A 24,773-nucleotide genomic window follows, 5' to 3' on the forward strand; every position below is an offset into this window, starting at 1 on the left:
TTAACTGGGCGAAGTGAGGACCTGTCTAAAATGGTGTCTAAGACGCAGTTGAAATCACCACCTGCAATCAAGTTGGTTGTTGCTAGGTCAGGTATCAGCCGGAAAACACCTCGAAAAAACCCAGGGTTGTCAAAGTTTTGTGCATATGAGTTAAGGAGGGTAACGTGAACAGACAAAATTTTGCCAGTCACAATTATGAAACGACCACACCACGTGCCTTGGCTGAAAAGGTTGACTGAAATATTTGTCCTATCCAGCTACACCTAAGTTTTGAGGCCTCTGTGTGTCTAATATGTGTCTCTTGCAGAAATAAGATATCAGCATTCAAATCACGTAAATGAGAAAATACCTTGGCTCTCTTTGATGGGTTGTTTAAACCTCTGACATTCCAAGAAGTTAGATTAACAATGTTATTCCTATGATCATTCGTTGGGCCACTCATGACACCGCTACCACATGAAAAAGGAAGATGCCATTGTATTCAAACAAAAAAAATGAGTACAACGTGAACCAAACTGATAGAACATACCCTTCGAACTCCCTACTTTGCCCCCCCCCCCAAAAAAAAAGGGTAATATAAACCCCACATGGCAGCGGAGCTGCTGAGAAAGGAGCCTGTACATGCGGTAAAGCACCTAACAAAGCAAACTAACATTATCCCCCATGTCAACTCCTTACCACTCTCCTGTAAGTGAATTATAAACCCTCCTTATAAATCAGGTAATATGCATTTTGAAAACTATTTTCAAAAAAAAAAAAAATTAAGAACAAGAGACAAGAGTAACAAATGTAAGTAACAAAGCAAATTTTAAAGACTGCCTTTTCCTTTTTTTTTTTTTTTTTCCTCAAAAGCGCATAATGTCTTTGTAAGATATGAGCCAATCATAGTAGAACTGATAGCAATAACCAAAAGTGACCTTACACATACGTCATAATGTTAAGGCAAACTATGTGAACGTAAAGTCTGAGTCTGAGTAGTGCAATTATTGCAAAAACACGTTGGCTTTTGCCTCACTGTTCATTTTGTCCATCCATAGTGAGAATATCCACACCTGTGCAGGTAAGCCTGGCTCTTGATCCAGTCGCACTGGCGGCATCCGGTCACTCGGCGTTGTCAGCTGCTGAAGGCTGCATGTGTCTGTCAGCGTAGGTGGCTGCCTCTTTTGCTGATTCAAATATCTTGGTTTGACCAGCATGAGCAAAAATCAGGCGTGCAGGAAACAGGAACCCATGGCGGATACCGGCCTCCTTAAGTTTCAGTCGAACTGCATCAAACTCCTTGCGGTCCTTCATCACTTCTGCTGTGAGGTCTGGAAAGATGCTGATGCGCTGCCCCTCGTAGTTTAGCGGATCATCGTTGCGAGCCACTCAGATTATCTTCTCTTTCACGGTGTCGTGATGTATCCTGGCGATCATAATGCGTGGTCGGTTGCTTGGAGCGCCGATGCGGTGGGCACGGTCCACTTTAATCCCCTGGGGGAAATGCGCGGCTCCGAGGAGTTTAGGCAGCAAGTCAGACACAAACGTAGTTGGGGAGCCTCTCTCAATTTTCTCTGGCAGACCCACAATTTTAATATTTTGTCTCCTCGAGCGGCCCTCTAGATCGTTCACTTTAGCTTTCAGTAGTTTGTTTTGTGCACACAGGTCATCGTGGCTTTTTTCCAGGTCGGCCAGGCGTCCATCAAACTCACCGTGCCAGGTTTATAATGCGGGAGGTGTTGGAGGCGACGGCAGTTTTAAGCCCAGCGAGAGTTGTCTCCAAGTTGTCAAACCTTGCGTTCATCGAGTTTTCCATCCGTCTAATGGCCCCCAGGATGGGCGACAGAGAGGGCTCCTCGTCTAGTGCATCTGTTATAGCATGCACAGGGCTGGTGGAGCCAGGTGAGCTAGCGTTAGCATTAGCAGGCTCGATCGATGGATTGTCTTCAGTCTCTGAGAGAGACTCTGGTGTTTTTGGAGTCGGTTTCCTGGTTTTAACCATTCTTCGAGATGTTAGAAACGGATTTCACCGTCAAAAAGTGCAGAAAAGGAGAGTTAAATACTTATATCAAGTTGTAGTGGAGGAGCTGATGGAAAACACAACCTACTACATCGCTGGCTCTCTAGCGCCCCCCTTCGTTTTTTGGTTTTAAAACCAAAAACCAAAAACCAAAAAACCAGCCTGAATTTTAGTTTTTTTGTTTTTTTGTTTGAAACGGAAAACCAAATTACCAGCTTACTTTCGTTTTTTGACAGTTCTGTTTGAAGTAAAAATCGAATAGCCCCCAAGTACATGGACCTAAAAACACAGTTGATGCATCTGATGACAGGACGTGATGATGTGATAAACATCTGAGCTTCAGCTGATCTTCTCTGAGTTTGACAGGAAACATTGATCCTCATCACTCTCACAGGATGGATGGGACGTTGAAGCAAAGCTTGCTCACTCTATATTATCACTTACGTAAAGTCGAAATAAAAATAATGAGGAAAACAGAAAAACTCTGTTTATGTGAACTACTGATCTAAACTACGGATCAATAATTATATTAATCATGTCTGGACTCACCGAGCCTTCCTGCAGTTCCTCACAGCTGGGATCAGTCTCAGTCGTCCCTGATCTGATGTGTTGTACTTGTTCAGGTCGAACTCGTCCAGAACCTGCTCTGACATCTGCAACATGTAGGCCAGAGCTGAACACTGGATATCAGAGAGTTTCTCCTTTGATCTGTTCTCTGACTTGAGGAACCGTTGGATCTGCTGATGAACTGACTGGTCCTTCATCTCCGTCAGACAGTGGAAGATGTTGATGCTTCTGTCAGGAGAGATTTCATCAGTCTCCATCTCCTTCAGGTTGTTGATGGTTCTCTGGATGGTTTCTGGACTGTTGTCTGTCTGACCCAGCAGACCTCCTAACAGCCTCTGGTTGGACTCCAGAGAGAGGCCATGAAGGAAGCGAACAAACAGGTCCAGGTGGCCATTTCTACTGTTCAGGGATTTCTCCAAGACTCTCTGCAGGAAGTCATCCAGGGTTAAATCTATACCATTATCAGAAAATTGTCCACCTTCTTCTTCTTCTTCTTCTTCTGATTCTGAATCTGAATCTGAATCTGAATCTAAATCTGAAGACAAGTCACTGTTATGTTCCTTGACTTGTTCTCCCAGGAACTTCTCTAGGACCTGTGTGTTCCTGTTGCTGAAACAGTGGAACATGTAGACTGCAGCCAGAAACTCCTGAACACTCAGATGAACAAAGCAGTAGACTGTTTTCTGGAAGATCACACTCTCTCTTTTGAAGATCTCAGTACAGAGTCCTGAGTTCACCAAGGCCTCTGTGACATCCAGACCACACTGCTCCAGGTCTTCTTGGTAGAACATGATGTTTCCTTCCTCCAGCTGTTCAAACGCCAGCCTCCCCAGCTTCAGAAGAACTTCCCTGTCGGCCTCCGTCAGCTCCTGTGGACTCGTCTCATGTCCTTCGTACTTGTTCTTCTTCCTCTTTGTCTGGACCAGCAGGAAGTGTGAGAACAGGTCAGTCGTGGTCTTGGGCAGCTCTCCTCTCTGGTCTGTGGTCAACATGTGCTCCAGAACTGTAGCACTGATCCAGCAGAAGACTGGGACTTGACACATGATGTGGAGGGTCCTGGACGTCTTGATGTGTGAGATGATTCCTCTGGACAGATCTTCATCACTGGACCTCCTCCTGAAGTACTCCTCCATCTGGGCGTCAGTGAAGCCTCGGACCTCTGTTACCCTGTCAACACATGTAGGAGGGATCTGATTGGCTGCTGCAGGTCTGGAGGTGATCCAGACCAGAGCCGAGGGAAGCAGATTCCCCTGGATGAGGTTTGTCAGCAGCACGTTGACTGATGACGTCTGTGTGACATCAGACACAACCTCCCTGTTGTTGAAGTCCAGTGACAGTCGGCTTTCATCCAGGCCGTCAAAGATGAAGAGAAGTTTACAGACAGCCAGCTGCTCTGCTGTGACCTTCTGTAATGTTGGATGGAAAACATGGAGCAGCCTGAGAAGACTCAACCGCTGATCTCTGATCAGGTTCAGCTCCCTGAACGAAAGCAGAACCAGCAGACTGACATCTTGGTTCTCCAAGCCCTCGGCCCAGTCCAGAGTGAACTTCTGCACCGAGAAGGTTTTTCCAACGCCAGCGACGCCGTTGGTCAGAACCACTCTGATGGGTCTCTGTTGGACAGGTGAGACCGTAGAAACGTCCTCTCTCTGTTGGACAGGTGAGACCGTAGAGATGTCCTCTCTCTGTTGGACAGGTAAGTCTTTAAAGATGTCGTTGCACTTGATTGGAGTGTCATGGAGGGTCTTCTTCTTGGACGTTGTCTCCAGCTGTCTCACCTCATGTTGGGTATTAACCTCTTCACTCTGTCCCTCTGTGATGTAGAGCTCAGTGTAGATCCTGTTGAGGAGGGTTACACTTCCTGTTCCACTTCCTGTTCCCTCAGTTCCTTCAGTCACTCGTTCACATCTGCTCCTCAGACTGATCTTATGTTGATCTAAAACCTCCTGCAGACCACGATCTGCTGAGAGAGAAGAGACAGAGTCAGACTGAAGACAGAGAGTCTGACAATCTGATCAGATTATTTTCATCAGCTGCAGAAAAACTACAGACAACAAAGAGAAGGTTTGAATCATCATCTTAAATGTCAGTGCTGTGTGATGGAACAATGACTCTGGAGAAAACAACAGGTCCTGGTTTCACAGATGATCACATCAGACAGATGTTCAGTCTCACTTTGTATACAGCTGCTCTGATTGGTTGTCTGCAGCTCACCTCTGGTTCTGGGTCTTTTTCCACACTGGGGACAGGAGGGGGGTCCTGAAGAACCAGACTGGTCCCAGTCTGAGGTGAAGCACTGTCTGCAGAACCGGTGTCCACAGCTGGTGGAGACTGGATCCTTCAGGACGTCCTGACAGAGACCACAGCAGGACAGCTGCTGGTCCACAGAGACATCACTCCTCTTCCTCCTGTCAAGACATTTCTGGATCAACAACATGTCACAGCTCCACATCTGAGCTCTGATTGGTAAACCTCCACAAGGGGGCGGGGCTTCGGTAAGCAAAGGAGCAGAGAGAGAGAAAGTAGAGGAAGACGAGTGTAGAGAGACATTTTCTGGTAATGTCACTTTGATCAATGTCAAGTTGTCATAATAAAGGCATCCCAAACCAATTTAATGTCAAGTTGTCATGACAAATATATTTTCTGGTAATGTCACTTTGATTAATGTCAAGTTGTCATAATCAAGACATCCCAAACAATGAATGAATGACACTTAATGACAGCAGTCATAAACGTTTACAACATTGACATAATGTTTATGACACGTTCGTGACTGTGTTATGACACTGTTTTGACAGTGTCATGTCACTCTTATGAGGATACTTCAAGTAAAGTGTTACCGTTCTGTCTCTACAGGAAATGACCTCAACTGCAACACTTCACTCAGTTCACAGCTTGGTAACATTTCTCTTACTTTGTCTCTGGTGGTCCAGGTTCACGACTGAGGTCTGGAGGAAGTCCAATGGACCGGTCACTCCTCACAGACCAGCAAGTGGGTCCAGATCCAGACTTGAAGTCAATAAGTTCATCTCTGGACCAGTCACTCCTCATGGACAGACAGATGGATCCTGGAGACTCTGCTCTCAGTCTGTGGTTCTGGCCTCTGCAAACACAAACATGTTTTTATTCACATCACATTGATCACTGATCAGTTCTCTGAACACAGATGCATTGTGGGAAGTCTCCAATGACGTCAGCGTCCAGCACCACACACTGTAGTGAAGGATGGAAACAACACAGCAGCATCATAGACAACAGTGTAGAGTCAGTCAGTCATTAACTGTGTCCAGTGTCCAGCTGTTGAACATCTGTCTCACATCAGCTCTACACAGGATCACACACTGACATACACACACACACACACACACACACATACAGAGGACACACACACAGACAGGCTTGAGGAGTAATGGATTACATGTCATAGCGTAAGAGAAAAAAGAAGGAAACTGTAATCTGTTACAGTATCAACTTTATTTTATTTATTTATTTATTTATTTATATAACCCGGTTAAAAATATAGAGAGATAAATAATGGGTTAATAAAAGCACTCATTTATTATTTATTTATATTTGTTTATATTTTTTTATATCCGGTGATAAATACTTATTTTTGTATTATTTTCTTATTTCATGTAATAAAGATATATTTTTGTGGTAAAGAATGTAAAAAATAATATTTCAAAGAGAAAATAGGATATTTTTGTTGAGTTAACTTAGTGTAGGGAAAAGCCAATCAGTGATTGAGGTTACAGGTCGACCGGATTTGGAAAAGGACTCAGCCGGAAGAGAAGGAAAAAGGACAGAGCAACGTGGAGGGAGCAGAGAAAAAGGAGGAGTTGCATGGCGGTGAAAGCGTTACGGCAGAGCCAAAGACTTTAAGAACTAACGACGCTGTTTGAAGAACGTAAGTCGAGACCAACAGACAGTGAGTCTCAGAGTGACTGTTCAGTCAACACAGGCTGTGTTCGAAATCACCCACTCACTCACTCACTCCCTATCCACTACATCATGTACACGATGTAGGGAACGACGGGAGGAGAATTCGGACACTAGACGGTAATTTTCTGGACGTGGTTGCGTCAGCTGATGCGCCAGGTGTTGCTGTGACGGAAGCAGACGCGCCGAGAATCATGTAAACAAACCATGGACGTATGAAACAAACCGGACACATAAAAAATAAAATAATAAAAACCAGACACTTGCGGGAACATTTTAGGATGTGATTCTGTGTGGTTGTGTTACTCGGACAATAAACTGTTGAAATATCGGAAGTTTGGTTTGGTAAACTACTGTTGTGTGTCCCGACCGTGAGCCGTTAGCGGCTCTGTGGCTATTAGCTTAGCTCGTCAGATCGTATTTACTGCATATTCTACTACAGTTTCTTAATTAGATTGATTTAATGCTGCCTGTTAATGTTCGGATGCTGCTGCCCAACTCCTGCTCCTCGGGCGAGGCAAACGGAGCGAAGGCAAATACGTCTGAGGAGTTTTTTTGGTAAATTGCCTAAATAAATCGTAGCTAACATGCTAATTAGCTTCCTCTTCTTCTCTGGCAAAACAAGACCGCATTGCATTGTGGGATACGGGAGTAGAAAGTAGTGTACATCCATAGACTGTAAAAAAAAATGGACGTAGACTTCCGGTCTGAAAAGTGAAGCCTATGCGGAAGTGACTTTACGTGCAATCCCAGCCGCATCCTGCAGGGGGTGGCTGCAGAAAGCCCTGGTTCCAATCCACTCCCATTCATTTTCAATCATGAAATACTCGCTCAATAATTTTTTTTCTCAACTGATAACGGTCTAAACAGCTAAAGTTCATCATCCTTAAATATGACCTGGTGGTCCTTCTGAAAAAAAATCTATAATTATTTAGATATTAGTCCTTCCTGGTTGGTATAACCGACCAATCACCTTCCAGCACGGAATATGATTGACAGCCTGATGACTGAGACGTCACAGGTCAGACACAGTGGATCAGACACCGAGGATTAACACCGGAGGGGACCTCCCGTCGTTTGCGTATTGTGTTCAGTCAGTTTTAATTTAATTTCTGATATTTTGTCGATATGTGTGGATGATAGACAGCACAGGTGCAGTGCTGGCAGTTAATTAATTTCAGCCAGTTTTCGTTTCACCTTGTCCGACGGTGCTAACAGACCCGGAGGGAGCTGATATCACGGTTAAGTGAGTATTTTTTTCTTTTTCTTAATGTGTAAAAATGATATCTAATTTGTTGTATATTCCAGAAGACCACTGATTACTTTCCCGTACGTGTGTTCTCCTGTGTGTTCTGACCGGAGAACATGAGACTGTCACCGTCCAAGACAAGTTAATTTATAGTTAATGTGAATAATCGAGTCACACGGCTAACGTTAGCTCCGCGTTAGCTCCCGTGTTAGCCATGCTAACCGTTAGCTCGTCTCCGACTTTTACCGGACCGGGATAAATCCGGTTTAATATTTAACGACCACGGCGTCATGTTGGCAGGACAGTGATCGGTAGGATCGGTCTACAAGCTGCAACCCCCCCAGGTTTATCCATCAACTTGCTATCTTGCTGGTGTCATACTGTACTGATAAATACAACATATAGAGGTGGGGGTTTGTCATTTACTGCTGTAAATTCACACACAAATGTCTTTAATTGAAGCAGACAGTCATGCACCTGCCATGTTTTAATTTAAGTTCTTGTGTTTTACTGTGATTCTAAAGGAGCCACAGTGAGAACTGAGTGACCGGTGCCAACAGAAGGAGGACATCATGTGAAGTTATGGAGCTGTGATGATGATGAAACCAGAAAACCTCTAATGAGAGAACAGACCAACTGTTTGTTTATTATTCCATGTCCACATTTGACCTCACACTTTTTAGGATGAACTTAAAATTGACAGTGAAGATTTGGAAGCAGCTATTTTCATAGTCCAGTTAATACAAATGTTTTATTCAGTCGATGATTGTTATCATTGAAAATGTAATAATAAAGAAAGTTACTGTGATTAAATTGTAGTATTTCTTTTACATATTTACCATAACCTCATGGTCAATGTAATGTGACACTTTGGTGAATTATTGTTTTCAGTATCATAGATTAGTTGACAAGACACATCAGGAAAGCACAAGCTCTGATATTCATCTCTGGATGCTTTATTATTTCAAGGAGGGTAACAGGGTATTTTTCTTGTGTGTAGTGAAAGCATACATAGAAATAGTCCTGGAAAGTTTTTTCCTGAATTTATTATTGATTACAGCAGTGTGTCGTGGTGTTAATGTTACTGTAAAGGCCCATTAAAAATCAGTAAAGCAAATCTTAGTAAATAAATCAATTTCATGTTTAAACTGCACTAGTAATTTCAGCATTTCACAGCATTGAAAACGTTTTATAAGCTGTGGATGATGTAAAGGTGAGCCATACTGTCAAAAGACAAGCTTGTATTATATTAGCTGAATTTACAGTACAACATCATGTTGGTAACCTGCAAAAAATATGTGCATATATATATATAATAGGAATGTAAAATAATAGCTAATAGCTGGGTGAATGCTGTAACGTGGTCGACAGGTCGGAGCTCCGGCAGCCGATCATCGGTGATGCAGGTGAGGTAACATCAAGTCCAGGAGCGGTCACCCACCAGTCTCAGTCCATGACAGTTTAATGTGTTGCAGCTTCACAGTTTGAGAAAAACTATAGTCTCTGGGTTCTGTAAAACAATTTAAAACAATATCAAAATACGTTTCACAGCTTTACATTAGCTTATTAATGCTAACATCGGCTACAATAATGTGACACATTACTCCTCATGGGATCTATATGTAGTTCAAACATGGACATGTATTTAATAAGCTTCTGAGATTACTTTCACCGTTAAATATAAAGTTTACCTCGAGTTGTAGATGCTAACGGTGTTAGCAGCGTAGCCGCTCGGCAGTTAGCCGGTGTTGCTGGGTAAACTAGCAGCCTCGGAGACACGGGTCCGACCCGCCCCTCGACCTCCTTAGCTCCGCCCCCTCGTCCAAATATGGTTTCTTCTGGCTCCAAAAATCAAAAATGGCGGCGCCCTGAAAGCCAATCTCCGGGCTTCACAAACGGCCCTTCACAAACCAATGGGTGACGTCACGGAGGGTTGCCACTTGTGTACATCGCTTGTTCACTCAGTTTCGCGGTGCATTGTGGGTGTTTTGTCATTCACTACATAGTGGATGAAATTAATCGCGGAGAATTCGAACAACACTACAAAATGGCGAACACACGATATAGTGCACTACATCTGTGATAGGGGGCGATTTCGAACACAGCCTGTCGAGTTTTGAGTTTGCATGAGGACTATTCTGGAAAAGAGTGTCCGACGAAGAAGCGCAGCTAAAGCTAAAGCTAAAGCTAATGTAGCTCACGTTAGCACACCTGACGGACTTCAGCACCGAGCCGCTCGCTCAGCCACTCGCCTGGGTGAAGCCTGTTAGCCTGCTGTGTGTATCCAACCTGCATGAGGAGACCCGCGGTGAGTGTCTGCCACGGACGCTGCCGGGAGAACGGGACGCTGTCGGAGAAAACGGGAAGCTGGCTGGAGAACGGGAGGAATCGTCAACGACCGACGTCGTAGCAACACGCTAGAGATGCGCGGATAGGCAATTATTTCATCCGCAACCGCATCACAAAAGTCGTCATCCACCCGCCATCCACCCGAACCAACGTTTTTTCAAAACCACACCCGCCCGCCATCCGCCCGTTGTTATATATCTAATATAGACGATGCAAGGCGTGAGCGAGGTTAGAAAGCTTTTGCCTGTTAAAGAAAGGAGACTGATCCAATGCAGCAGAGACATTCAATGCGTGCCACGCATTAATATCTCTTGGCCACGCATTAGTGGCCAAGAGATAATATTATTTATCATTATTATAATATTATTGTCATTTCCATGAAGAAAGTGTTGACTATTGTTGCCAATGCCCTCAGATCAGGAGTGCGTTCCTCACACTTTGTGTGCGCAGTTGCAGCAAGCAGAACGATGCTTTTAAGAAGTAAAAAAATGTTTATGGCCTATATTTTCGTTAGGTAAAAAAATGTTCTGAATTTATTTCAATAAATATTAACTTGTTAACGTTATAATGCTCAATTAGGGACGAGGGCGGGGTGCACAGTGAAACAGTGAACAATTTCGCGACAAAGATGAACCTTTATTGATAGCCTATCTGCAGCCATGACAAAATATCAGACAATCTCCATTGTCAACGACAGGCAGGAAAATAAAGACAAACAAATAGCCTATGTTGTAGGCATAGGCATAGGCTCATACGTTTTTAAGTTGAAATAAAAAAAATAAAAATAAATTAAATAAATAATAACAATAAATTGCCTGCAACTTGGCCAAGGCAAATTAGCTGAAGGGGGGAAATCAAACCCATCAGACTGCACTTTATCATCAAACTTGAATTATACTAATGAAAATAGACAGTCGCGACAAACAAAGCAGGCTAAATAGCCTTACATGTAGCCAATCAGAGATGCGCTTCACTTGAAAGCGAGGCCAAATAATTAACACACAGTAGTATATCTCGAATAGAAAAAAACAACAATAAACAACGCAATTGCCTTAATTCCTTTGCACTGTAGTGCGCCCAAAACAACAGCTACGTAACCATCAAAATTATTCAGCTGACCGAACTCAATATAGGTTAGACATGGGCTTATTTGGTATAGCCTAGGTAACGTAGACTAATTCGTTTAACATATCCAACCGTATGTCTACTTAGATTTTTTATTAGCACTGTGCAGGAATAAAATGGCATCTACAGTGCCAGGATTCAGGCGAGAGCGCCTGGCCTCTAAAATGCGCCCTGCTGCGCTGAAGGAGCGCTCACTTGCGGCACTTGTTGCTGGGACACATAGGATTCTCTTGGCAAGGTGTTGTAGTCGTGGGAATGATTGTCCTTGTTTCCCCCAAAAGGAAAGTAGATTTTCCTCTGCTGATCCGTCGAGATGGAAGTTTGTAGAGAAATAATCCTCTACTTCATCAACAAGCACAGGTGTATCCTCCTCCCATTCTGTGAAGTCAATCCTTTTCTTCTTCGGTGATGCGCCATCAGCTCCACCTACAAAAGACCGATAAAATCTATTATAGCCTAATATTTTACACCTATAAAACAGTCAATCAACATAACATAAACTTAATAGCCCAGGCAGGCAGGCAAAGTATCAACTCACCTTGCTCTGTTGCTGATTGGGGCTCGGTGACAGGTGGCTCGGTTGCAGGGTTTTCTTCTCCATCACGACTGACACAGACGCTTTCCTCTGGAAGAAGTTCCCGAACTTGCTTAATCACCTCTCGTCTGTCCTCTTCTGCCAGCATTTTCAGCGACTTAAATTTCGGGTGGAGAAAAGTGGCGATTTTGTGAGTAGCAGTCGGGTGCATCTTCTCATCAAGCAGAGCAGACGCGCGAGAGCGGAGAGTTTTCATGTAAGGTGGGTCTCCAAACTTGGGCTCACAGTGTTTTTTCAGCTTGAAAAACCAGAGCAGAACCATCTGAATGGTTGGGTAATGTTCTCCTTCAAGCTCGCTGATTGCTGACTTGAAAAGGGTGAGAAACTCAATCAAGTGTGCGAGTTGATCCTGGTGAATGCCATCGAGGCGATGTTCTTGATCTTTGCTCCGTAGAAGCTCTTTGATGTCTTGGTATTGTTTCTGGATTGATTCCAACATCATGACTTTACTGTTCCATCGCACATCACATTCTTGATTCACGGTGTGCTTTAGGCTGGCGACGGCACCGGTTCTTTTCAGATATGCAACAAGCTCTTTGCAGTAATCGATCATGTCCACGACATCTTCAATGCCCTCGGAGTCACCCTTTCTACTGAAGGTGTGTCTCAGCACCGTGTTCAGGATGTGTGCGGAGCACGGAATCCAGTGGTAGGAGCGGAGTGCGGCTTTTATGTTAGGGCCCTGGTCACTGACAAAAACTACCTTAGCTGGCTGTATTCCGTAGGACGTCAGTACACTGGTTATCTGCTCATGAAGGTTTTCGCTCAGTGTTGGGTCAAACTCCACTGTTGACAAAACACGACTTTCCAGCTTCCACTCACTGACGTAGTGACACGTAAGGACTGTGTATGCCCTTTTTTTAAATTCATCTGTCCACATATCGGTGGTTACAGAAATACCTCCGTTGTTGCTGATGACTTTCTGGATGTCCTCCGAAAGTGTCTGCTTAGCAGTGGAAGCCTGCAGCTTTGCCCGATCACACACAGTTTGCCGATGGGGCAGGATGGCACCAGCATCAACGGTACCGCACTTAGCGCCTATGTCAATCAGCGTCTGGGCCACTTGTTGAAACCCTTTACCCGAGACTATATCAAACGGGCGCATATCAATAGTGCACAGGTCCACACATGCATCTGTCAGCCTTGTTTTAACATCCTGTGGCACTCTTCTGGGATCACGGCGGACGAAACTGCTCAGGGTGTTTGTGGAGGTTTGGGGTTTTGCACAAATGTGATGCACCATGTTAGATGTCCCGGTTTTGTGACTGTCGTAGACATAAACAGCGTCGCAGCTCTTGCAAATCACGTAGCCAGCATTGCTATCATCCTGATTTACAACCTCATAAAAACGATTCCAGGCCGAACTTTTCTGGTCTTTTTTTTCCCTGGTCTTTAGTACTCCCTTTTTTAGTTTGTCGCGTACCACGTTTGCCGCCGGCATTGCCATCTTTTTCGTTTTTCTTCTTCTTCTTCTGTTGTGTTGTGTTGTGTTTACCGGAGGTTGCAACCAACTAACAGGAGCATTTCCGCCACCCCCTGGACTGGAGTGTGAACAGGAGAATGACAGGAAACAAAATTATTCTCTCATGCGCAGCAGTGGAGTTTCACTGCAGTGCCTGATGAATAATTGACTGTTTCAAAGAGTGCTGCTCGTTTTTCCCATGTGGGTAACAATATTTAACTATGTATATATATTTCCGAATTGGTTCAACCGCCACCCGCCCGAATCTAATTAAAATCTATTTTTTCGTCATGTCACCCGCCCGACCCGCGGTTTATCCGCGGACTCCGCGGTTGTGTCCGCAAACCGCGCATCTCTACAACACGCTGTATCGGGGAAGAGACGAGGACGACGCCATTACAGCCGTGAGTTTGGTTTTCTTTGGCGCCGAGGCGCGAAGCAGCCATTGTTGTTTTCTGGCTCCAACGCACACAAGCCACGTCTCAGGCCTGCAACGATTTACTGATTAAAGGGTACCCATTTTATTTTCATTCGCTTATTGAAGAAAAAGTGCCGGCTTTAGAGGTAATATTTTATTTGTGGTTTTGAAACTGAACTGTGTTGAGTGTGCACAGAAAGAAAAGAAAGTACAGTAAGCAATTGAACTGACTGAAATACTGTTCATTGGGGTTTATTGATCCATTTACAGGTTTAAAAGGATAAAATAAGACAAAGATTTGCAATTGAATAATTTTTATTTTTTTTTATTTTTCATATTGTTAAAATATTTGTGTGTTTAATATTTACTAAAGTAAATTGCTGAAACTTACCTGTTGATATTCATTTTTCATCTGGTATCTTATGAGTATTTTTGTTTGATTCAAGAGTGCTTTTTAGGGAAGCTTAAAAAACTTAAAGGGTACCTATAGGTAAGAAAAACACATTTGATTTTTAGTTCATTTATTACAGAAGTGATAAATACAAGCTAAAAGCAGTAGTAACAACACATTTTGGGGTTAAATAAAAGTAGTTAACAAGGGAATAAATAGACAAGTTCATAAATACGTTATTACAGCCTACTTAACTATTATTATTAATTAACCTAAAGAGAAAGTGATTTCTTAAACTTAAAGAACTTGGGGAGCGCACCTCAGTAAATAGACCTGACGTCTAGAGGGCGCTACATATATTGAGTATATGTTTAAATGAGGATTACTTCTTGTCAGGATTACATTTTTAAAATGTTGCAGTTGTCCTCCTCCACTATTATTTTTTATTTCCTTCGTGACGTCCTGTCAGCTTCAGGACTCTGACTGACCGGTGACTCATGGTCGTTTGTCACGGGAGTTTTTCCACTGTGTTTTATTTTGAAATTTACCGGATGCTGAGTGAGTTTCACTTCCTGTTTTGAGTGATCTAATCGATGTGGATTGATGTGTGCTGGTTGTGTGATATTCTTTATTAGTATATTTGGTATTGAAGTAATCCAAAAGTAACTAAAAGTAATCTGGTTGATTACTTTAATTGTGATACTTAGAGTAAGTTACTGATTACATTATTTTTCAAATGTAGTTTGTAATTATACTGGATTACATTTTTAAAGTAACCCTCCAAAGCTGCACACAGGTCTGAATCTGGTTTCTTACTGTGACTCTGGAGGTCCAGGTCCAAGACTGAAGTCTGGAGGACGTCCCATGGACCGGTCACTCTTCATGGACAGACAGATGGATCCTGGAGACTCTGCTCTCAGTCTGTGGTTCTGACCTCTGCAAACACAAACATGTTTTTATTCACATCACATTGATCAGTGGACACACACACACACACACACACATGTTTCCTCTTCTGTGACGTCACACACACTTCAGGTTTCTATCTGGTCTCTTACTGTGAGTCTGGAGGTTCATGTTTGGACCGGTCACTCTCCAGAGACTTTGATCTGTTCTCCTGTTCCTCCACATTAACACTCATCTTCAGGACTTCAGTCAGTCTGAGAGGGAAACCAGTAACACACACACACACACACACACACGCAGAATCAAGACACACCCAAATCCACCGAGGACAAACTATAATCACTTCCTTGTCTGATCCAGTCGTTGACCTCCACCACTCATAGTACTTTGACATTAAATCCATGTTCATCCAGTCACCGTGACCTTTGACCTTTGATGTTTGTTCTGAGTTTGAAGAAGTTGTGTGGAGGTGAATCTGAGACAATGTGCTGACGTATGTACGGACTACGTCTGACTCTTCTTCCCTCCACAGTCCACACAGACACACTGACTCTCACACTCTGACACAACAACAACAACAACAATAATGACAAAAATAATAATAATAAATAATAATAATATATGTAATAATATTGTTGTGTTGACACTCACTCGTCTCAGACTTCAGTTTCTCTCCTTCTGCTCCGTTCACTCTAAAATGGCGTCTGAACATTTTTACTTTCACTTCCTCCTCAGCAGTTACAGGAAATCACACAAGTTCATGGAGACAGAGGGAGGGGAAGTCTCTTTCTACAGTAGAGTGGCGCCACCTGCTGGGTAACTCCTGGTATTACACCTGTATGGACAGGTGAACTCTGACACCATGAACAGTGAGCTGAGATCCAGCTGTGGTAGAAGAGCTGCTGAGAGATTTAAAGACACTCCACTACAAGTTACAGCTCAGTCTGTTCTCTGTCTTATTCATCACACATGTTGTCATCAACTAATTTGTGTCTCAGTGTTGTAACTTAACTCGCCCCGGTCTGGCAACACGACCATATATGGAAACCACAACCACAACTAAATGTAAGTCCAAACAGAAACCAGGAAGATACAAGGAGAATCATGATGAACTCCTTTTAGAAATGCACTCATTGACATAATGTGTTCCCCAGCCCCTTACCCTAACCTTAACCATTACTCTTAACCTAATTTAAACCTAATTATAACCTAAAGTCTTAACCCTCAAACAGCCCTTGGAAAAAGTGAGGACCGGCCAAAATGTCCTCACTCACAAAAATGTCCTCACTCTGTTGGTTAAAAACTCTCGACGGTCCTCACAACGTAGTAAATACAAGAACACACACACACACACACACACACACACACACACACACACACACACACACACACACACACACACACAAACACACATCTTACAGGTGTTTTTCTGTGGGGAACAGAAGCTGGTTGTGCTGAGTTCATCTCTGACTCTGGGATTAGAAAGAATAAATCATCATGTGTAACAAGTGGGCGTGTCACTGGTGGCCAATCACATTATCAGCATTATTTTCATCTCTCTCTCTGATTGGTTCAGGACGGCTACTTGCTACAGTGGACCTGATGTGTTCAGAGGAGGAGGAGGAGGAGGAGGAGGAGGAGAAGGATGCAGTCTCTGAAACACTGAATGTTTGTTCATGTTGCTGCTGTTGATCTGTATGTGGCTGATTTGATGCTTCTGCTTTTATGAATTAAAGGGAAAGTTAAAGGTCAAAGGTCTCTCTTCTCTCCTCCCCCTCTCGCTTCCTCCCTCCCCCCTTCTCTCTCTCTCTCCCCTTCCCTCCTCCCCTCTCTCTCCTTTCTCTTTCTCTTCCTCCCTCCCTCTAAGTCTCACCCTGTCTCCCCCTCTCTCTATGCTCTCTTTCTCCCCCTTCTCTCTCTCTCCTCCCCCACTTCCTCTATCCTCTCCCTCTTTCTCTCTGCCCCCTCCCTAAGTCTCTCCCCCTCTCCCTCCCTGTTCTCTCTCCCTCTCTCCTCTTCAATTTCAATTTCAATTTCACAAGCTTTATTGGCATGACTGTCATTACAATATTGCCAAAGCATTACAAAAATGGTAAAATAAACATACAATATAAATAAATAAACAGATAATATAATAATACAGATGATACTAATGAACAAACAGTGTAGATATCATTTAGCAGGTAAAACTCAACAGGAGCAGCAACTGCTCATATAGAGGAGCTCATGTTGAGCAGCTCTTCTCTCTTTTTGTGACAGGCACAAACATATTTTGCTGCTTCTAAAGCAGTGGCTCTTTGTTCTCCTAACAAATGACATAATTTGTCCTGGTCTGAGAGTTGGGTGAAGTTGGGTGTTGTTAGTGTGATGTTAGTGTATGTCTGTGTCCTGATGTGTGTGTATGCGTCACAGTGCAGCAGGAAGTGCTGCTCTGTCTCTACCTGTCTATGTGGACAGAGCTGACAGAGGCGCTGGTCTCTGGGCAGCCAGGTCTGTCTGTGGCGGCCGCTCTCTAAAGCCAGGCTGTGGCCGCTGAGTCTGTACATAGTCAAGGTTTTCCTCAGTCTGGGGTCAGTTACTGAACTCAAGTAATCTGCCATGGAGTATTCTCTGTTTAGGGCCAAATAGCATTGCAGTTTGCTTTGGGATTTGGTTGTACATGTCCAATAGTTGATGTAATTGTCTTTTTGTTTTTCTATAATTTGGTGGGGCCGGATTGTGTGAGGGTGGTCTTGGTGCTCGGTGCTGGTGGAGCTGAGCCTGTGGACCAGCTGGCTGAGGGGACTCCTGTCTTTGCTCTCCTCTTGGCACTGCAGGGCTTTATAGTGGTAGGAGTTGGGGTCGCTGGCTTTGAGGTGTTGATAGAATTTGATTGCTCTTTTTTGGATCCGAATTAAAAGGGGAAATTGGCCTAATTCAGCTCTGCATCCGTTATTGGGGGTGTTCCTATGGACTTTGAGGATGTTTTTGCAAATCTCGGTATGCAGGCTTTCGATCGGGTGTTTGTCCCATTTTTCAAAGTCTTGGGTTACAAGAGGACCCCACACCTCACTACCATATAGTATAATAGGTTCAATTACCGATTTGAATATTTTCATCCAGACTCTAACAGGGATATCAATGCATGAGGATTTTTTAATGGACCAGAAAGCTCTTCTGCCCTTGTCTCGCAGATCGTTAATGGCCAGATTGAAATTTCCTGTGGCTGTAATGTTTAATCCCAGGTATGTGTAGTTGTGTGTGTGTTGTATGTCTGTAGAGTCCAGGAGGAACCTGTGTTGGTCTTTCTGACACTTGGGTCGTTTCTGGAAGACCATGACTCTGGTTTTGTCCAGGTTAATGGTCAGGGCCCAGGTCTGACAGAACTTTTGCAGATGATCTAATTGCTTTTGTAAAGCCTCCTTAGATGGAGCGAGCAGGATTAGATCATCTGCAAAGAGTAGACACTTGACTTCAGTGTCAGAGAGGGTGAGACCAGGGATGTCCGACTCTACCAGGGATTTGGCCAAATCATCAATATAAATATTGAACAGGGTGGGGCTGAGACTGCAGCCCTGCTTCACCCCTCTACTTTGGGGGAAGAAGTCGGTTTCCATGATTCCAATTTTTACAGCGCATTGATTATTTATGTACATTGTCTTGATTATATCATAGGTTTTTCCCCCAATACCTTTTTCTAGTAGTTTCAGAAACAGACCATGATGCCAAATTGAGTCGAATGCTTTCTTGAAATCTACAAAACAAGAGAAGATTTTGTTTTTGTTGTGGTGGACGTGTTTCTGGATGAGGGTGTGGAGGGTGTAGATGTGGTCAGTGGTTCTGTGTTGTGGAGTGAATCCAATCTGACTCTTGCTCAGGACATTATGTTCACTGAGGAAGTTTTGCAGACGGCTGTTTAAGATGCTGCAGAACAACTTCCCCAGGTTGCTGCTGACACATATGCCTCTGTAGTTGTTGGGCTCATACTTGTCTCCACTTTTATGGATTGGAGTGATAATCCCTTGGCCCCAGGTGTCTGGAAAATGACCGATGTTCAAGATGATATTAAATAATTTCAGTATGGCAGTCTTGATTTTATGGCTGCCGAACCGAAGCATTTCATTTAAGATGCGATCCGGTCCACTTGCCTTCCTTGGCTGCAGGGCCTGGATCTTGGTCAGTAGCTCCTCTTCACTAATTTCATGATCTAATGGGTTTTGGTTGTCTTTAACGACTGATTCAAGAGTTTCTAATTTGTTTAGCAGATTATTTTGGGCTGAATTCGGAGTGATTGTACTGTATAGATTTTCAAAGTGTTTTTTCCAAATTTCACCATTTTGAATTGCCAATTCTTCTTTGTGTGATTTGTTGAATGAATGCCATTTTTTCCAAAAATTATTTGAATCAATGGATTCTTCAATTTCTTCGAGGAGTTGCTGTTCGTGTTGCTTCTTTTTAGTGCTTAGTGTTTTTCTGTATAATTTCAATGATTCACAATAGCGAAGGCGGAGCTCATGATTGTCAGGTTGCCGGTGTTTTTCATTGGATAATTTACGGAGTGTTTTTCTCAGACACCTGCAGTCAGAGTCAAACCACTTTTCATGAGTAGATTTGTTTGAACTGTGATGATGAGGTTTGCTAAGATTGGACAGAAGTGCTGTTTTGTCAAATATGTCATTGATATCCCCAACAGCCTGATTGAGGCCATCTTTATTGTGGGGATATAAGGTGGAGAGAAAATGGTCCAACTTCATTTGGATAGTTGGGTGCCCGATGGCTCTCTGGTAGTCATCTTTGCTATGACTTGTCCACCTATAAGGCTGTTTGGATGGGTTGAGTCTGCTGGGCTCTGCTACATGGGGGTCTGTTGGGCTCTTCCTAATGTACAGGGTGATTTTGCTGTGATCTGATAGGGGCGTTAGGGGGCTGACGGTGAATGCTCTTAGATAGGAGGGGTCTAGGTCTGTAATACTATAGTCTACTGTGCTGTTGCCAAGAGGAGAGCTGTATGTGTAGAGACCAAAGGAGTCCCCTCGAAGCCGACCGTTGACTATGTACAGACCCAGCGTGCGACACATCTGCAGCAGTTGATGCCCATTTCTGTTGACTGTTTTGTCTAGATTGTTTCTGTGCTGATGTGGAGGAGGGGGGATGTTGATCTGGCCAGGTATGTGTTTGTCCCCATGTGTATTTATTAAGTCAGGTTCTGTGCCTGTTCTGGCGTTGAGATCACCACAGATCAGCACGTTTCCCTGTGTCTGGTAATAGTTGATTTCGTCTTCCAGAATGGTAAAGGTGTTTTCGTTGTAGTAAGGGGACTCTGATGGGGGGATATAGGCTGTGCACAGGAATAGGTCTTTGTCTGTGGAGACAGCCTCTTTTTTTATTTTGAACCAAATTGAAAAATTTCCTTTTTTGATTAACTCTATTGAATGAGTGAGGTTTGCCTTGTACCAGATCAACATCCCCCCTGAATCTCTGCCTTGGCTTACATTCTTAAGTTTCGTGGATGGAAAAACCACTTCTCTATACCCCAGAGGACAACCAGTGGGCATGTCTCCTCTATTCCAAGTTTCCTGCAACACAATGATATCAGATTGTTCTATTTCTCTATTAAAGTCTGGGGTCCTGCTCTTAAGGCCAAAAGCCGAGGACCTCAGACCTTGGATGTTCCAACATGAAATAACAAACGATTTAGAATTCATTAACTATAAATCTCAAATGATGCATTCAGTGTTAAAATGAGATAAACTTCCAATCCTACTGCCAATGAAGAGATTAATTCTAATGCATTTTAGGTATTCGTTTCAATCTAATAATATAATAATATTTAAAAATGAACAAATAAATAAATAATAATAGATATGATTGTCTACTGTACTTGGCCCATCAGGTGGGAGCAGAGCAGGCTCAGCATGTGTTGGATGTCTCTCAGCTGGCTGTGTGGGGGTGTAGGGGTGGGGGTAGGGGTTGGAAGGGTAAGGGGGGGGTCTGCTGCTCTCCTCACCACCTGGCTGTAGTTCAGTGGGCCGGGGCCTGGCTCCTGGTGATGGCGATGGGGTGGGGCTCTTGGGGGTAGGAGGGGCTCTGGGTAGGTGTGAGGGGGCTCGTAGCTGCCCTGGGGTCTCCGTGGAGATGGTCTGGATGGTCTGGAAGGTCTGGAAGGTCTGGAAGGTCTGGGAGGTCTGGGTGGTCTGGATGGCGGTCTGGGGGGGCTGTGGGCCGAGCTGCTCCTTCTGCGGGGGGTGGACTGGTCTCGGTTGAGAGCGACGTCCTTCAGTGTCCGGGCGAAGACGGGGACGATGTTTTTAAAGAGGTGCACGTTGTCATAGAGGCAGCTGATGTCCAGGGAGGGGTGGTGGGCCAGGTGGACGTTGGGCCTCAGGACACAGTCTCTGGAGACGCTGCTGTTGATCCTGTGGATGGTGTCTGGGTGGAAGTCTCTCCTGGGCAGCAGGGTGGACACCACCACTCTGCTGGTGGGGAAGGTGCTGGAGGCTTTCTCTATGACTCCTCTGAGGGACTCTGACACTCTGTCCTGCTGCGTCCTCAGCTCGTTGGTGCCGGTGTGGATGATGATGTGGCTGGGGGAGCCCAGCTGCTCCACCGACAGCAGCTCCAGGGCCTGGCGGCTGGTTGGACACCACAGTTTGGACACGTTGTGGTTGGGGAACAGTTTCTTTTCATCTAAGAACTTTCCATTGGAGTCGATGAGGATGACGATGTCTGGTTGCTGCGCCGGACTGGATGGACGAGGGGTGGAGTCCACCAGAGGGCTGGGGGGGGGTCTGGGTGTAGTGTTGGTCTGTGGACTAGAAGGGAGCTGCTGGGTTGGTGGGGCCTCTTGGGCCTGGTGGTTCTGAGTGGGGGGAGCATATTGGTCCCGGTGGTTCTGAGTGGAGCTTCCAGGGTCCTGGTTGTGGTCTGGGTGTGGGTCTAGCTGTCCTGTCAGGCCTGGGGGGTCTCTGTCTCTGTCCTGGAGCTTCTGTGACAGAGAGGCCAGCTCTCTCCTGGTGTTCTCTCTCTCCTCTCTCAGCTCCTTCACCTCCTCTGTCAGAGCGCTCAGCGCTGCCATGTGTCTCTCCTGGTGCTGCTGCAGCTCTCTGATCTCCGTCCTCAGTCTGCTCAGCTCAGTCTGGTCCTGGTCTCTGTCCTGTCTCAGTCTGCTCAGCTCTGTGCTGAGGCTGCAGGTCTTCTCCTCCTCCTGGCTTGGCTGATGGCTCATCAGCTCTCTCAGCTGGACCAGCTCTCTCTCCAGCTCACTGAACTTCACCTTCATGTCGGTGATGGTGGAGGTCAGCTGGGGGTCCTGGGTCTGTTCAGAGCAGGGGGGCTCACTCTTCTCAGAGGGCTGGTCGGCAGGGGGGCAGGTGGGGGTGGATGTGGTGTCTGTGTCTGGCAGGGTGGGGATGTCATCAGGCGGGGTGGTCTTCTCTAGCTGAGCTCTTTCCTTGATGAGGAGGAAGTCCAGCTCAAACTGCCTGAGGTTCCCCTGCACCATGATGGTCCCGTTCTTGTAGAGGTTGACTGAGGTCATGGGGAAGTCTGGGTCCTCTGCTTCTCTGATCTTCAGCTTCCATCCGTTACAGATGCCCTCCTTCTTCACCGAGGGGTAGTGGCTCCTGATAGCAGAGTGCCATGCCAGTGGCTGCTCAGTGAAGAAGATGAAGTTGCTGATGTCTCCGGTCTTATAGGAGTCAGAGAAGAGTGTCTCTGGCCTTTCCCTCATAACCTTCTGCTTGTAGGCCTTCCTGCTGGTTTCATTCTTCACCTCTTGTGGGTAGAGGAGAGGAACAGCCTCCTGCGCTGTGTCTATGGATGGCAGGGTGTCTGTGACTGAGGCTCTGGAACTCTGCTGGTGCTGCATGGCTGTGTTCCAACTCCTTAGTGACCGTTGCTATGGCTTACTGTCTTGTTGGCTAGCTGTTAGCATTAACTACAAACTAACTTAAATTAGTTTGGTAGTTATTATTTTGTTTTGTAAGCCCTTGTTCAGGTTATACTTCCTCTGGTGTTGTCACTCACTTCAGTTACTGGTTGTTGTCCCTCTTCTTGGTCTCTGTCTGGTCTCTGTTTGTTGTCCTCAGGACTGTTTGACTCACTGTCAGTTTGGCAGTTGGCTGAACTTCTTTGCTGGACTCCTCAGTTCAGATGGATTTCTCCAAGTTTTCTTTGGTTTTTTCTTTTCCGTTCTTCTTCTTTCAGGGAGGTAATTGCTTTAAAAGTGTTTCCTCTTCAAAATTTGACACAAAATTGAAAGTTTATCTCATTTTAAAACAGAAAAAAAGAGATCAACCTCAGGAGCTCATAATGATGCTGCTGCTGCTGCTGCTGATGGAATTCTCTGTCTCCTCTTTCTCTCTCCTCCCCCTCTCCCCTTCCCTCCCCCCTCTTTCTCTCCTCTCCCTCTTTCTCTCAGCCCTTCCTCCCTCCCCCTCTCTTATCTCTCCCCCTCTATCTTCCTCCCTCCCTCCAAGTCTCTCCCTGTCTCCCCCTCTCTCCCTTTCCCCCTTTCTTTCTCTCTCTCTCCTCCCCCTCTTCCTCTCTCTTTCCCCTCTTTCCTCTCTCTCTCCTCTCCTCCCCCTCCCTCACTCTCTCTATCCTCTTTCTCTCTGCCCCCTCTAAGTCTAACCCTCTCTCCTCCCCCACTTCCTCTATCCTCTCCCTCTTTCTCTCTGCCCCCTCCCCCTAAGTCTCTCCACCTCCCTCTTTCTCTCTCCTCTCCCTCTTTCTCTCTGTCCCCTCCCTCCCTCCCTCTTCTCTCTCCCTCTCTCCCCATCCCTCCCCCTCTCTCTCTCCTCTTCCTCTTTCACTCTGCCCTTCCTTCCCTCCCTCCCGCTCTCTTCTCTCTCCCCCTCTATCTTCCTCCCTCCCTCTAGGTCTCTCCCTGTCTCCCCCCTCTCTCTTCCCCCCTTTCTTTCTCTCTCTCCTCACCTCTCTTCCTCTCTCTCCTCCCTCCCTCTTTCTCTCCCTCCTCCCTCCTCTTTCCTCTCTCTCTCCTCTTCTCCCCCTCCCTCACTCTCTCTATCCTCTTCCTCTCTGCCCCCCTTTAAGTCTCTCTCTCTCCTCCCCCGTCTTCCCTCTCCTCTCTCTCTCTCCTCTCCTTCTTTCTCTCTCTATCCTCTCCTTCTTTCTCTCTACCTCCATCCCTCTGTCTCTCCTTTTCTGCCCTCTCACTTCCCCTACCCCACTTCCTCTATCCTCTCCCTCTTTCTCTCTGCCTCCTCCCTAAGTCTCTCCCCCTCTCCCAGGGTGAGGGGTCAGGGGTCACAGGAGGTGGTGGCTATGGTTACGGGGATGCTGGCAGCTCGGCTGAGGGTGGAGTTCAGCTTCTACAGGCTGACTGACCAAATAGAGGGTTTTGTGAAGACCTGGGCTGTAAATGGTGTTTTGTGTTCGGTCCAGGAGGACTCACTAGTCCTGAGTTTCTGAGTCTTTTCTGTTGTCGTCATTTTGCTCAGTTGATCATGTCCTGGTTTGCTCTGTCGCAATTGTGTGATTGAATTTGATAGAGTTGTGTGACATAGTATGGACTGATAATAAAAGTTTGGTTTTAAAAATCAAAAATCTCCCTCCCTCTTCTCTCCCTCTTTCTCTCTCCTCCCCCTCTCCCCTTCCCTCTCACCTCTCTCTCTCCTCTCCCTCTTTCTCTCTGCCCTTCCTCCCTCCCCCTCTCTTCTCTCTCCCCCTCTATCTTCCTCCCTCCCTCTAAGTCTCTCCCTGTCTCCCCCTCTCTCCCTTTCCCCCCTTTCTTTCTCTCTCTCTCCTCCGCCCTCTTCCTCTCTCTTTCCCCT

The 24,773-nt window shown here is 45.3% G+C and overlaps 2 protein-coding genes across 2 annotated transcripts in view; both read right to left on the reverse strand.

Moving 5' to 3' along the window:
• Positions 1–24,773, reverse strand: part of LOC146986534 (uncharacterized) — a 1,046,957-nt gene that overhangs the window by 726,799 nt on the left and 295,385 nt on the right. The gene's annotated exons all lie outside the window — the stretch shown is intronic.
• LOC146986552 (uncharacterized) lies at positions 2,545–18,596 on the reverse strand. The gene is made up of 5 exons (XM_085780393.1): positions 18,293–18,596; positions 12,724–12,909; positions 11,767–12,609; positions 3,117–4,577; positions 2,545–3,056 (listed from the first exon to the last, which is right to left on the reverse strand). Exons 1-5 carry the CDS (start codon positions 18,594–18,596, stop codon positions 2,545–2,547), a joined length of 3,306 nt encoding a protein of 1,101 aa, XP_085636519.1.

The sequence above is a fragment of the Trachurus japonicus genome, chromosome 6, assembly GCF_045865225.1.
Source record: "Trachurus japonicus isolate A0001 chromosome 6, Traja_1.0".
NCBI classification, from domain to species: domain Eukaryota; kingdom Metazoa; phylum Chordata; class Actinopteri; order Carangiformes; family Carangidae; genus Trachurus; species Trachurus japonicus.

Coding starts and splice junctions, on each gene's coding strand:
- LOC146986552 (XM_085780393.1), bottom strand. CDS start 18,596: ATGGAAACCGACTTCTTCCCCCAAAGTAGAGGGGTGAAGCAGGGCTGC. Junction 4,578..11,766: donor CCAATCAGCAACAGAGCAAG/GTGAGTTGATAC, acceptor TAATCTGATCAG/ATTGTCAGACTCTCTGTCTT. Junction 3,057..3,116: donor ACAAGTCAAGGAACATAACA/GTGACTTGTCTT, acceptor CAGAAGAAGAAG/AAGAAGAAGAAGGTGGACAA.